This window comes from Lycium ferocissimum, chromosome 11 (assembly GCF_029784015.1).
Source record: "Lycium ferocissimum isolate CSIRO_LF1 chromosome 11, AGI_CSIRO_Lferr_CH_V1, whole genome shotgun sequence".
NCBI classification, from domain to species: Eukaryota; Viridiplantae; Streptophyta; class Magnoliopsida; order Solanales; family Solanaceae; genus Lycium; species Lycium ferocissimum.
In genome coordinates, this window is record NC_081352.1 from 9,992,269 (window position 1) to 10,007,236 (window position 14,968).

The 14,968-nt window shown below is 32.2% G+C and overlaps 2 protein-coding genes across 4 annotated transcripts; one reads left to right on the top strand and one right to left on the bottom strand.

Annotated features, from left to right (window-relative positions):
* Positions 1-6,986: 6,986 nt before the first annotated feature.
* Positions 6,987-9,138, top strand: LOC132037843 (transcription factor MYB35). The gene is made up of 3 exons (XM_059428481.1): positions 6,987-7,134; positions 7,365-7,494; positions 8,251-9,138. The coding sequence occupies exons 1-3, from the start codon at positions 7,002-7,004 to the stop codon at positions 8,969-8,971; spliced, it is 984 nt and encodes a 327-aa protein (XP_059284464.1). The 5' UTR covers positions 6,987-7,001; the 3' UTR covers positions 8,972-9,138.
* LOC132037841 (uncharacterized) lies at positions 8,477-14,712 on the bottom strand. Of its 3 annotated transcripts, XR_009410054.1 has the most exons (10): positions 14,379-14,711; positions 13,036-13,107; positions 12,490-12,891; positions 11,751-11,886; positions 11,466-11,628; positions 10,793-10,921; positions 10,425-10,619; positions 10,024-10,146; positions 8,853-9,942; positions 8,477-8,746 (listed from the first exon to the last, which is right to left on the bottom strand). XR_009410054.1 is itself a non-coding variant. In XM_059428479.1 (9 exons), the coding sequence occupies exons 2-9, from the start codon at positions 13,057-13,059 to the stop codon at positions 9,850-9,852; spliced, it is 1,254 nt and encodes a 417-aa protein (XP_059284462.1). In that variant the 5' UTR covers positions 13,060-13,107; positions 14,379-14,712; the 3' UTR covers positions 8,477-9,849. The 3 variants fall into 3 exon arrangements, 2 of the variants coding, with proteins under 2 accessions (XP_059284462.1, XP_059284461.1); XM_059428479.1 differs by having other exon boundaries at positions 8,477-9,942; positions 12,490-12,880; positions 14,379-14,712; XM_059428478.1 differs by having other exon boundaries at positions 8,477-9,942.
* Positions 14,713-14,968: the final 256 nt, after the last annotated feature.

Genomic DNA, 14,968 nt, shown 5'->3' on the forward strand with positions numbered 1-14,968 from the left:
TCTTTCCTCTCGTATGATTTAAATTCTTTTATTGGATATTGAATCTTATTAGACTCAGTTCTTGTGTCTCATCTTGATTGATTACTTCTCGCTCGTGTGACCTAAATTTTCTGTCTTTAATAGTGGGACGGATCTCCATTCTTGTCATTTATGTTTTCTTGATTCTTCACCTTTTAAACAAAAAAAACTATCGAAAGAGTTTTTCAAAGTCTTATAAAATTATGCATGATATCGTGTACAACTTCTCCTTGCAACTTTTATATGACGTTTTTTTATGAAATACCGAAAAATTAACCGAACCGTACCGATACCGAAGAAAAATCGAGATGATGGGATGGTTTCAAAAAGTCAAATTCTGGTTATAGAAAATAAAATAACCGAAAAATTGGTATGGTATAAATTTTATAAAATAACCGCCCGATCCGTACCATTGACACCCCTATCTTCAACTATCTACCAATAAAGGCTAATTTGGAGAAAAAAGAGTAAAGGCTTATTAATATTAAATCTATATATAATTCTAGGCAAAAGAAATATGAGGTGTACCTCATAGTTTTTTTTTTTTTTTAAAGATTTTATGTATTTTAAAAAATATTTTACCTTAAAATTTGTTGAATATTAAAGATGGCCTTATTTATTTATATTATACTAATTAGCACTATTAATCCATTTTCCTAAAACCTTTCCAATCCCTTCGTTGGTATACCCTTTTTCCTCCCATTAACCTCATTGTTAATGCTACTCATATCATTTCCTTAAATCACTCTTTTTCTTTCCTTCGTTTTTTTTTATATGTACTTTGTTTTACATATTGATCTAGCCCAGGCAAGTAACAAGCCTTGCATTTCTCTTCTTTTTTGATTATTTTTATCTTACAAGTTCAGAGTGTAAATCAGACACCATCACCTTGAAGAAACCTCTGTTAATTGGAAGTTCCTCTTCCGTTGTAGAAGGAGAAGAAGATAGCATTGTTATGGTTTGCAAATGATGACAACTTTCCCTAAATTCGTGGACATGTTTATTATGAAACACAAATACAATACTCGATCTAGAGGTGGAGTAATACTAACAATCTGTTTTTTATTTTATCAGATTTTGCACAGGGTCGGTTCCATCAAACTTGTCGAAATAAGTAATTTTGACCTCTCTGATTTGTTGGTTTCAATTTATTTTTTAAAAATATATGTGTTTTAAATTCCCAAATTTGAGTTAGAGTTTTAGAGGATAAAATAGTTTCCCGATACATAACTTTCTCGATACATAGCTTTCTTTTTATTTTTTTGAAGGACAAAATTATCATAAAGCGTAAGAGCAATGCATAGAACAGATCCTAAAAGAAAATTTTATCCCTGAAGAGGTACCTTTTTATTGATCTCTTCAGAAAACTTCCTCAACATGTCCTACGTAGATATGTAATTAAATAAGAAAATCTTCTTTAATAAAAACAATCAGGAATCTATTGTTGTCTCATAGATTTACTGGCCAGTGGCATAGGTGGCTTTTGTTAGATGCATTTAAGTTGATGTAATATTTGCAATTCTTTTAATTTACTTTCATTGTTGTTCTTCAATCTTATTTACGTGTTAGTGAATGTACCATATGTAGATCCAGAGGCGGATCTAGGACTTGAATGTAGCGAGTGCCATAATTTTCTTCAATGTACATCTTGTTAGGAACGTGTATTTGGGTCGGGTCCATCTCTTTTTAGTTTATTCGGGTCAACTTAATAGGCTTTTTTTTTTTTTTTTAATTTGCAAATATGAAATTACATCTCAAAAATCAAGAAACGAACATAATTAGCATCTTAAACAAGAAATCACACCCATTAACGACAAAAGTAAAATCAACATTTTTACCAAGGGACTTGTATCTCATGTATAATTAAAATTGAATTTGCACAAGTAAAATAACATCTTCAATAAGGGAATTACACCAATCAAAATAAGAAAAATAATAGAAAAACTCTTCAATAGGTAAATACACCCCATAAGTAAATGTAGAATTAGATAAACTATAAGTTTTCAAAAATAAATCAGAAATTTCATGTTTTTTTCTAAGCAATGCTTATGAAATTTCCATCACAATTTAACCAGTAAAGTAATTTAAATTGAATTTAACAATTATAGAATAGCATAAATTTTTATAATATACTCCCTCCGTCCGTTTTTATTCGTCCATTATACTAAAAATCTATGTCCACTTTTACTTGTAAGTTATATAGTTTGAAAAATCAGGACATAATTTACAGTTTTATACCTATTTTACCCTTATTATTAAGTACCCCAATTCATTTCTCATTTTTTTGTTGCTTATTAAGAGTGTCCCAAGTCAAATATAGATAAGTAAACATGGTCGGAGAGAGTAATAAACAAAAGAAATTATTAAAAAAATTGAATTTTGATCTCAATCAAAAATTCCCATTGAGACCCAAGTTTTTCGATTTAAATACTCATAGATTTGAGATTAAGAGAAATGCTTAATTTAAAGGATTTTGAAGTTTCTATTTATGCATTCTCGCTAGAGATCACAGATAAAATAATAGAACAAAGAAAAGGCAATATAAATAATAAAAAGTTAAATAGAAAATTGGGATAGCCGAAAAGGGAATTCTTTGGAACAAAGCAAGTAAAAAAGCACAAAGAAAAACAGGAGTCGAAAAATGTTCAAGATAGATTCAAACGTGTGTCTACCAGCCGTGACACTTTTGTCTAATTTAAGATTAGGGGTGGTAGGATCAAATATTTAACCTAATTTAAGCAAATTACAACATAAGTATATAAAAAAATTATTAATCTATGGGGTGCCATGCCACCCCCACCCCTGTGTAGATCCTTTTTTTTGCGCCTACCTACCAAAGATCGGTTTTTTTTTTGCGCCTATCTACCAAATTTTAAATATTGATAGTGACAATATATAAAGAATGACTATGTATTGTTCACATCGAACGATGGAATAATATCTTGCGAGACATTTAATTGAGTAAAAAAAGGTAAAAAAAAGTATGGGTGAAGTTTCTTTTATCCTAATTCTAAGTCGGGTAATGAATAACATAATATTGAATAGAACTTTGGTTGAGAAAGTTGATTCATGTTACTTATTATAGGTAAAAAATGGTTTATATTTTTTTTTTTTTTTTTTTTTGCATGTTAATCGATAACTTTACTAAATCCAGTTATTGTTACTATATGTAACTATTTGCTTATAAAAAGATATTCTTTAACACTACTTCTATTTTAAGGCATTTGAGAAAGCTATCTTTATAGACATCGAGTTAGTAATTTGTACACTTTTCATAAACTATCATCAATACAGTTAGTATACTTGAAATGTAGAGAGCTAATTTATGATCTTCTTGTGAGATTCCACAAATAATTATAATGAGCATATTGGTATTTGTGACTTAATTCAATTATAGAGAATTCAATTTTATGTGTGTAACAAGAAAATTAAATTTATATAGAATCTTTGAAAAAGACTTTCTTTCATAAGAAAGAAAATACTTTTATTTTTTCTTTTTCTATAAATTTATAAAATTATTATTTCATCAGTTTATTCATATCTTTTCTTCCGCGCGAAGCGCGATTAAATTCATTAGTTCTTGTTTACACCCGGTGTAGCCAAATAATTGTTAAAAAACTACTCCCTCAATTCCATTTTATATGAAGGTGTTTGAATTGACACAAAGTTTAAGAAATAAAGTTTAAAAAATAAAGGAAGACTTTTGAAACTTGTGGTCTAAGATAAATCATAGAAATTTGTATGGTTAGAAATCATTTCATTAAAGATAAAAGGTAAATTTAAATTAGATTTTTATTAAATATAGTAAGGTATCATTATTTTTTGAATTAACTAAAAAGAAAGTGTGTTATATAAAAATTAGGAGCAAAGGAGCACTAAATTAGGGTCTTCTTTCCGTGTCAGTCCTCATCTTTTATCTTTAGCTATTTTTGTGGGACCTTATTGGTTACGTTGACATGGGAATATTAGTACTAGCTTTGCTTTGTTCCTGCACATGAGCTGTTGGCAGATACTTTATGAAGACATTGGGAAAATCTCAATATGTTCCTCTCTTGTGCAAGCTGGGCATTTGTAACCCGCATTAGTCAACTTGACGGGGGTGGGGGTGGTATCAGGCCTGTAAGGGTCTGAAAACTGGTTGAGGCTAGGCTCCAACTTAGTGTTTCTTTTTTTGTTAATCAATAGGAGAAGGCAAGTCCTTTCTTCCATACTTGATCGTTGATTGCTTGCGTTTTAGCAAGAAACTTAACTATCAAACATAATTGAAAGGTCAAATTAAATTGATTTAAAAGAAGTCGATGAATTGGTTGTATCCGATTTGATGTACAAATATGAAAAGCAGGCAATAATAGTTTAGTTCGTTGCTAACTTTAAAAAATGTGAACCAAGATTCTAGGGATTAAGCATAGAAACACCTCTAAATTATGGCGAAATTGCTAACTACACACCTAAATTATGGCCCTATAGCCCGCTGCACTTTTATTTTTCCCTATTATTAACCCCTTAGACTTATTTTTTCATATTATTTACCCACTTTCTAATTACTTAGTAAAAAACAAGTAAAAAGGCAGCATGTGTATACACACACTTATTATAAACTAAAAAAGGAGGTATTATGTCTTTTTCATTTAATATATTCTTTCAAACTCAAACGACCGGACTCTCATCCACTCTCAAACTCTTCGTCCTCCTTCTTTCAATGTTATGATCTCCATTTCTTCTCTTAATTTTTCTTTTCTTTTTTGAATCACTTAGTGATGGTCCGGTTGTTTGATTTTAAGAGAATCAAATATAAAAAAACGTTAAGACTACTTTTTAGTTTAGAATAAGTGTGTGTTTGCACATGCTACATTGTTACTTATTTTCTTTACTAGGTAATTAGTGAAGGGGTAAATAATACGAAAAATAAGTTTAAGGGGGGTAAATAATACGAAAAAAAACAAAGTTTAGGGGAGTCATAGGGGGCATAGTTTAGATGTGTAGTTGGCAATTTCGCTATAGTTTAGGGTTGCTTCTATGCCTTATCGTAAGATTCTATATACATGTATCACTTTTTACTTTTTTTTTTTTTTTTTTTTTTTTTTGCATTTAGAAAAAGGTTTTATATACTTTTTTCTCAAGAGCAATTTTAAAAATATTTTATAAAGAAATTTCTATTTTCCTACATTCATCTTTTTACAACGAACCAAGTGTCCACTTACATCTACTCAATTCACATTCTCCCACGGAAATCCTATAAGCTAGTGGAGGTGTTACAAAATACAATCACATGCAGAAGAAGAATGAGAGGCATTGACCTTAAAATCCGTTTCACTCGCGAACACAGTTATACACCAATATAATGCAGGAATAATAATGTAATGATTAATGATCATTGAATTATATAGTGCAAATGTTTTTTCTTACAAATATTTTGTTAATTTCTAATTTTAAAGAAATGAAAGACGGTAGATGATTTATGTTGGTTGTAATGGTATATAAGGTGAAGGTGTTGGTAACTTTGGGTAATTGTGGAAGAAGGGTTGGTTTGGTAAGTTGGCATGTCACATGGCTAAAGTGGATGAGGTTAACAAAAGAAGAACTATATTATGATGTTAGGGGCCTATATTAACTGATAGTACAACGGAGGGCAATATTAAACTCTTTTCAAAAGTAGAGGAGCAAATATGACCATTGTCCCAAATATTAATCCTTAATTGCGACATAAGTGTCATCTTCGGGTGCTAAGCTTCAGTCGCTTGAAAATATGCGTATATTTAGCCTATTTTAGTAACGGCGAGAGCATATTTATCTCTAACTACTAACAAATGGCAAACCCATTTCGCATAGTCCGATACAAATTTAACCCTTTTTCCCTTCATAAATTTTAAATCCTGAATCAAACACTAGATGCAACTTAAAGGAATTTTTGAAAAAGCCCAATTACCTCACTATTGCTTCCCATCACTCATTGAAGATACTCTCTCTAGTCCATTTTACATAGTATTATATTTTTCTTTTTGCATGCCGCTTGAGAGAATATTAACTAAAAGAATAATTTGATTAATTTATTCTTATTTAGTTTTTTATCTCAATTTAATTCTACACTTTTTATGTACCATATTAATCTCTCTCCACATTCGAGTAAGGGTAAAGGTGAAAGGTAATAATTAATTAAATCTTGATTTTTTTGAATTGACAAGTAATTTGGACCAATTATTTTTAATAAACATGACAATTAAAATGAACCGAAGGGAGTACTAATAAAAGTCATAACCTAAACTAACGCAGGCAAGAAGAAGATCTGTCTTTTTGTTTTTCATTTTATTTTACAACTTGGTACTACACGGTATTAAGGTGCTTAATTCACTGCCTGGTATAGTATTTGGGAAAGAAACTTTGATGATCAGCCAACATGTCAAAACTTCTGAAGAAAATGTCATGCTGACTCAATTTGTATTGTGGCTCTAGTTATAACAGATTTAGAGTATTACAGATTCAGTGTGACTTCTAGCCGGGAGAATCAGCTAAATCTAAAAATCACCTTATATTAACCCATATATTACACTGTATTAGTCTTTTTGACTGAGCAGATTCAAAGTTTAAACTTGATAAATTCAATCTTCATAATTAACCTGAATTCATTATACTTTTAGAATTTAATTTTTATTGAAATTTTAGTACTTGTTTAGATAATATATTCAATATGTTCTGTGTTGAAAACACTGGTACAAGTGAAAACCATTGTGCAAAGCAGCAAAGGCTGCATCCATATCATGCATTATTTTTGAAGTCACGTCAAAAGGTTTTCTTGAGCAGATCATGCAATTGTTGCTAAAAGGGAGCCATTACATGCATTTCATGCCTTCTTTTAGTTTAATAATCTCCCCTCTCCAAAAGTGCTTTGTAAACTAATGAAAATTGCATTACCATTATACCAATATAATTCTTCTCCCTTATTATCCCTCTTCTCCTTGCAAATCTTGATATTGTTTATCATCATAATGGGAAGGCCTCCTTGTTGTGACAAAGCAAATGTGAAAAGAGGCCCTTGGACACCTGAGGAAGATGCAAAAATTCTTGCTTATGTAGCCACTCATGGAATTGGCAACTGGACTTTGGTCCCTCAAAAAGCAGGTATAAATGTCTCTTAAATACAAACTAAAGCTGGACGCAGTGTAGTTTCAATGAGTTCAACTGAATCCAGTATCTTTTACAAAAAATATAAGTATATATGTGAAAATTTACCAAAATTTCAATAACACTAAGTTCTAATTAACCCTTCAAATTTAAATTCTAGATCTACCTCTTTTTATTGTTCACGTCTACTCATAGTGATAGTTGGATTGTATAAAATGGGAATTAAGGTCTGAATAGGTGTGGAAAAAGCTGTAGGCTGAGATGGACTAATTATCTGCGTCCAGATCTTAAGCATGACAACTTCACACCTCAAGAAGAAGAGTGCATCCTTGAGCTTCACAAAACCATAGGTAGCAGGTTAGTTTTTCTTTTCCGCTCCCTAACTTCTTGAAAATATTTAAATAGCTTTAAGAAAAGGTGTATATTGTATGAAAGAATTTTTTCAAGAAAATAAGTCATATTCTGGTGTTTGGTTGTCAAAAAATATTTTTTAGGGAAAATGACTTCCCTCACTTTTTGGCGCAAAAGTTTTCTCTCACAATTATCTCAACTTTTAACTTCACGTCACTTCTTTAACCAACATAAATGGGGAAACTTACGTAAATGTACCATTCGGCCAACTAGTTTACCAACATGGCCGAAATATACACTACCTATACACTTCGGCTGTATATGTTGTGTATAGGTATGTATAGTGTGAGAGTGTGTGTGTGTGTATATATACATGTAGTATAAACTATAAACTACCTAAAAAAAGGAAAAAACATACACTACCTATACACTGTGTACATATTTTGTAAATTAGATGATCGAGTGGTATTTGGTTGTAAGTTTCGCTAAATGCAACTCAAAATGTGTCAAAACACTCAACATTTTTCTAATAGTATTGTTAATCTTTAATATATATTTGTTTATGGAAAATACTTTTCATTCACCAACCTACTCAGTAAAACAATTTCCATAAAATAGTTTCTATGCATAACATTTTTCAAAAAAAAAAAAAAAAAAAAAAAAACATTTTCCATAGTGAATGACTTGTGTCATACCAGATGCACTTAAATGAAGAAAAAGAAGGAGCTTGATTTTTAACAGCTGGTGATTTGTATGTTTTAGGTGGTCTTTAATATCAAAGCAATTACCTGGGAGAACAGACAATGATGTCAAAAATTACTGGAACACAAAGCTGAAGAAAAAGCTAGTGAACATGGGAATTGATCCCGTAACACATAAACCATTTGCTCAAGTCTTTGCTGAGTATGGGAAAATCAGTGGTCTTCCAATTCAAAATGCAAGAAATCATATCCATTTGCCCAAAAATGCCACTGAAAGAAACCAGGTCTTTATGGAACCAAAGCAATTTCCATTCTCAAATGGAACTCCCCATGATAAATTTGTTCACAATATTATGAATGGCCAGTTACAAGAAAAATACACACCGTATCCTAAGGAGAATCTTCAAACACATAGTATTAGTGAAGTATCCTCATCAACAACTTCATTTAATCCCACATCATATAGCTATTCTACTTCTTTCTCTTCTATGCAATCTCAGGTTCATACTATGCCATCTTCTTCATCTACGTCTACGTCAACTTGGAACGAGTTTATACTTGCAGAGGAAAAACAGGAGACATTTTTGTCAAAAGATGTGTCCAATTCATTTCAGACGGAGAATCATACTTGTGGGGAAGTTACCGAAGTTAAGGAAAAGCAACCGGTTGAAGAAGCCACTTGTTCCTCTACAATGGATTCGTTCGTGGACACTATCTTGGCTCGCGACAAGCAAATGTTAATGGATTTTCCACCACTCCTAGATGTTTACCTTGATTATTGACTCTTCATAATGTCAAGATGATCCTTAATTTGCTTTGCCAGTTTTCAGTTCCTTGGCTTTTGTTCTAATAGTAACCATAAGAGGTTTTCACTTTTCTTTTTATCAAAGACAAAGCAATGTTAGCCCTTTCATGAATGCATGCCACTGCAACATTCAGCGTTAACACTTCCAAATCTAAAAAGTCAACCACAGTTTTAATGATGATCGGTGGTTAAGAAGATATGTGTGTTCATGAATTAATCACATGGTATACCTGCATCAAATTCATAAAATCTTAACTCATTGATGTGGTCTATGTAGTTTGAGCTATCTTGTAGATACTTTGTTGAAGTTGTTATAAAAAATAAAAAATAAATAAAAAAATTGAATCCACGCAAATGTACAAAACTAGACGAAACTTGAACTACTATGTACAAATATGGCAAATACAAATTTCACAATTTGGAAATCCTTTTGTCTATAGTGGAAATTGAATTGACAACCAAGATCTGCTATATGATGTACATGCATTTTTAAAAGCTTCCATCGAATCTATAATTATACTAGTAGAACCAACATTTAAAAGTGAGCTTGTCAGCTGTGAACACTTCACATTACAGTACTTGCAACAAATGCTTTACAAATGTTGGATTGTATGGACCTCACAACGGCCATGAAGAGAATACAAATCCAACTTGACCAACACAACATCGAGCAGGTGGTGAAGCAAATTTTCATTTATTCACTTTTTTGCTAGTTTGTTTTATACCAATGCACTTAACCAGAATAAATTATGACCAAAAAGAATTGCCAACTGGTGCAAATTATGACCTTGTTCTATAATTAAGTCAAAAATAAGGTTCAGCTTGTCGAGCCGTCTACTTATTTGTGTAGTTAATTCAGACACCTAACTGCTGATATTTGGTATAGTCTATCTCTTTCAATCTAATACAGCACAACATATTTTCTGGCAAGTCCTCTGCCTTGTTTCCCTGCACCAAATTTACAAAGAATATTAGATCTGTCTTTGAGAGAAAGTTGAATCCTCCTTGGAATCTGTAATATATAGCTACCTGAATTGTCAGACCAAAATCAATGACCGCGTTCTTCAATCTGTCTTTAAAAGATTCCAACCCTTTTCTGGCAATGTAACTGAATCTATGAATGTCCAAATCAATCTCAAAGTAGTTTTTCCCCTGCAATGATCACCACAACATAAGATTTCTATAAAGCAACATTGGTATTCTAGCTGATTTGGTGTGCCTACTTGGTTTTTTCAGTCAGATTTAATGGATCTCCCCACTAGATTTATTTTCGGGTAACCAGCCATAAGTTCAGAGATTTTAAAGTGACAAAAATTAGTTTAGTTAATATTGTAGAAAAAATTGTAAGTTAGATAACTATTTGAGAAATTGACTCATGGATAACCAAGTGAATGGAAACAAAAGTTCACCAAAATTTTGATAGGCTTTACCAAATAAAATTTGTGTTGAGGACGTGAGAGCACAGGCGTTTCATTGTAAGCATTCATGAGCTTCTTCTCAGATACACTTAAATGAAGTTCCTCTATGTTTACAACTCGCGCCAATAATTTCAATCTGTCTCTGAAGGGTACATTTTTATCTACAGCCCAACCTCTGATCTTCTCCGTTTCATCACGAATTAACCTCTGTGTTGCAAATAGCAATTAGTAAAAGAATATTTAGTCAGCAATTTATTCAGAACGACCAAAATCATTAATAAGTGCACACTAACAACAAATATGTATCTAACTACAGGAGCAGTTATTAATTTTTTTTTTTTTATAATTAACTGCTTTTCAAGGGAAATTCACCACCTTACCTGGATATTTTCTTGAAAATGAATCGGAAGTTCTTCTGAGTAATTTTCTGAAAGCTTGAAGTAGAAAACAAAATTCATCCCCTCACCATTATATTCATTTTGGAAGATTGTAGGAGGGTATAATGGTATCTGAAATGAGATAACAGTCAATCATTAGTACCAAGACATCTTCCAAAAACTATTTCTCTGCTTCTAAATCCTCATTACTAATGGAATCCTAATAATCTCTGGATTGATCAATAGACCCTCTCAGTTGGCCAGAATCCGTTACTTGAACAAAACTAGATCTTGTAGAATCATATTGAATATTTGACAATACATTATGTACCTTGCTAAACTATCAATCCTTATTTATCAATCCATACATTGTCTAACCAAATCCGATTCTCAAAAAATCCAATTCGGGTGGATTTTTTCTCTATTTTTATTGTTTTCTTATTTCATTATCAACTTTGTCTAAGATGAGTTGATTGACGATGTTCCATTCAATTTATATAATTTCCCCACATCTTCGCTTGTGTGGTTCTACAAGCTTGATGTTGGCATAGAAGTATCAATCTAATCTTTACAACCTGTCAAGCATCTCTGTTTATGAAGATGAGTGAACATTCTTTGACACCTTGTTGAACAAAAGAATGATGATATATACACTGTGAGAAAAGTACGGATATACCTGAAGATTTACAACAAGGATGGGAGGAACTACGCCAGGTGAACCAACGGTTGGAAGTTCCACAAAACGTGCAATATGATCAATTTTCCGTGGTGATAAGAATACATCAACCCCGAAAGGATACAATGCAGCATAGTTTGGAGCAGACTCTTTCCTCTTATCCCTGCCAAATAATACATATAGAGGGACTAAACTTGATATTCAATTGAATAGAAGTAAAACCAGGAATTTAATTTGAGCAAAAAAATACACTAGAGCTGGACTGTGTGCTTGAAAATCTCTTACATGAAGTACTTTTTACCCCGAATTCTAAAAGTATTTGGCTCAACAGATGACCAAGAGTTGGATAGTTTAATCTGGAGAGGGCTGCATGGAATTTGAGAACCAGCAATTGGTTTTCGCAGGAAGGCCTTTGGCGACACTGGAAATGGAAAATCAGTAATTAATGCAAGTGAATATTTAACATCAAAAGATCATCTGGAAATTCACATATAGCTTGTACTAGCAGCAGCATAGCAATAGTCAATATGTATAAAGTGCAGTCCCTTTGTCTGAATTTGTTAGCCTCTTAATTGCATCAATAATGTTACACTGATGTCTAATGGCTAAATATACTATAGCTTAAATTCAAGATAAACTGCCTTTTTAAAATGATTCATAAAGCATCTTAAGGTGCATTTAGTATTACGGAAGTCATCTTCCGGAAAATATTTTCCTTTGTTTGGTTGAAGAGTAGAAAATAGATTTTCCAGAAAAATATTAATAAAACATTGATAATAGTATTAGCAAACTGGATAGTATTTTGGTGAAATTTTTTAGCACTAAAAATTGATAAAAATGTCTTACCAGTGGTTAAAGCAGTGAATTTTCCCAATGACATTATTTGGAAAACATTTTTCTTCGTACCAAACACACCCTCAACATTCAATGCATTTATTAGTATTAGAGGTATAAGCAAAGAGAAGTAATCAATTACAGACTAGGGCTGGCCATCGACAATAAATATAGGGAAAAAAACACTTACATGATACAGAATTTGAATACCCTTCCCTCCACTTAAAAGATAATATTCTGGTTAAAGTTAATTTCCTTTTGATGCCTGGTGAGCTTGGGATTGCAGACTTTCTCTTTTCATGACGAATTCCTTCAGCTCTCGCAACATTTTTATCCATGTTTCGGTTAGACGTTTTGTCAATAGGGCCTGGTCTCTTCATTTTCTTCTCAGGATTATTGGACTTTAGCTGAGGATCTGTTGAAGATTTTCCTTTTACGGAACCTTGTTTGACAAAATTTGTCTCCATGCTTGCAAATGATTGTTCATGTTTTCCAGGAGGATCAAGAGCAGTATTACCATAGTTACAAACAGTATCATAAAATCTTGGAGAAATTATGGTTGAAAAAGATCCACTGCCACTCTGTGAAAAAACTGAAATTCTTGAAAATTAGATACAACATTTATCACTTATCCAGCCCATCAAGTTCAATAAATGAAAAAACAACGAGGGGTGCAACACGAGGGAAAAGACATTAAAGCAAGGACTAAAAATGTTTAATGACTCGGATGAATTACCATCTTTTGCGCTATGAAAATCATCGTCGCTGTCCGATTCAATCATCACCTCTGGGTCTAATTCCGCATTTCCTGCTTAGGCCAAAGAAAACACTTTGAATCATATACCAATCAAGCCAATCCTACTGAATATGAAAGAACGCACTTGCTTTTGACTATGTTCCAGCTTCATTATTTTCCAAGAAATGGTCTCAAGATATTTCAATAGTCAAGTCTAGTGGTATCAAATAGGCAGGTTGGGCTTGATTGGGCGGATTAATGGCGGGTCAATATCATGATTTTCTCAAGAAACAGTCTCAAGATATTTGAATAGTCAAGTCTAGAGGTGTCAAATGGACGGCCTAGCTGGATTTGGACGAGTCAAAATGGGCTGAGTTAATAAATGGACGGGTCAATATCATGATTTTTCCAAAAAGCAGTCTCAAGATATTTCAATAGTCAAGTGATCAAGTCTATAAAAGAAACAAGAATTTTAACGTGTACCTAACAAAGAGAAGCACAATTCAGCATAATTCTCAAAAAGTTTCATGATCAACAACTTTTAGGTTATTAACTCTTCTTTGAGCTAGTAAAAAATCCAAAGCTTTAGTGCAACAACTGAATAACAATCAATATAGATGCCTTGGGAAGGAAATCAGCCAACTTGCCCACCTCGATTATTTTTCATTAGGTACCTGTTATTTTCTACTAGCACTTTAACTAAGGCATTGTTTGGGTGTTGGTTAGAGTAATGCAGGGTTCAATTATTCATGATTAATTATTCCATTTTCTACCCTGCATAAAATAATAGATTTCCCTCCGTTCACTTTTACTTGTCCACTATGAACTTTGCACACCCTTAAAAAATAATAAATGAAATGTATATTTTATCATAATACCCATATTAATTGGTGTACAATTGCATTGGATTTGAAAAATAATTTGGAATGAGTAATTAATCTTAAGGGCAAAAGAGGAAAAATAAATTATTTTTCTCTTCATATGCAAAAGTGGAAAAATAAATTATTTTTCTCTTCATATGCAAAAGTGGATAAGTAAAAGTGAAAATATATTTTTAGAATAGTGGACAAATAAAAGTGAACTGAGGGAATACATGTATTAGTAATGTGGGATGTAAGTGGTAACCAAACACCGTACTTGGTGTACTAAATTTCATACATAGCAACTAAAAATTACCAAATATGGTACCATTAGTTGTGCTGGTTTTAATAGATGAATAATTTACTTTACTTTTTTTTTAATTTTTTTTTATGACAGAATAATTTACTTTACTTCCTAACCGGCAACCAAACGACCCCTACACTTTTAGGCCGACGAGAAGAGAAAATCAGCTGAAATTATACCTTTGGATGTAGTTTTGGAGCAAGAAACATTCTTAGAAGCAGAGGGTTCAATCTTGTTAAGCTTGTGAGATACAGAGTTCCTCCCTCCTTTAGGTTTTGATCCACATGTTCCCATTTCCCTTAGCTCAATTTCAATATGACAACTGAATGAATAATGCAGAATTTGAGTCTAATATTATATGATCAATTATCAATGATTCCACCAACAATAAGATGTACAAACCCAAGAGCCTAGAGAATACTTCTGTTGATTGATGAAGATAATAATGGACTTGATGCTAGAATATTTAACTTTAGAGGAATTTCCTTTTTTGGGTGATACATCAAGCCACTGTTGAAATTTGCAAAAGTTCATTTGACATTGGCAACTTAATATATGGCATCACTTCATAGGTTGGCCAAAATGACAAATTGAAATGGATAAATTTTCAACGACAAAATTCGTCGACCGTCCATATGACTAGGTTGTGTACCAAAATATCTGCGTAGTTCCGTGTTTCTTTATCATTCTTGCCACGTAGAATTCCGAAATCAAAATACGCTACCTTATTGATCACATGACTTGAAACTTCACTTTCATAACAACCTTG

Bases quoted from the DNA above. Each gene is read 5' to 3' on its own strand.
- LOC132037841 (XM_059428478.1), bottom strand. From the start codon at position 14,493: ATGGGAACATGTGGATCAAAACCTAAAGGAGGGAGGAACTCTGTATCT. The intron at 11,629-11,750 runs GTAAGAGATTTT...ATTATTTGGCAG, and splicing joins CGGGGTAAAAAGTACTTCAT to GGATAAGAGGAAAGAGTCTG. The intron at 10,620-10,792 runs GTAAGGTGGTGA...TTTGCAACACAG, and splicing joins ATTTTCAAGAAAATATCCAG to AGGTTAATTCGTGATGAAAC.
- LOC132037843 (XM_059428481.1), top strand. From the start codon at position 7,002: ATGGGAAGGCCTCCTTGTTGTGACAAAGCAAATGTGAAAAGAGGCCCT. The intron at 7,135-7,364 runs GTATAAATGTCT...ATGGGAATTAAG, and splicing joins TTTGGTCCCTCAAAAAGCAG to GTCTGAATAGGTGTGGAAAA. The intron at 7,495-8,250 runs GTTAGTTTTTCT...TGTATGTTTTAG, and splicing joins CACAAAACCATAGGTAGCAG to GTGGTCTTTAATATCAAAGC.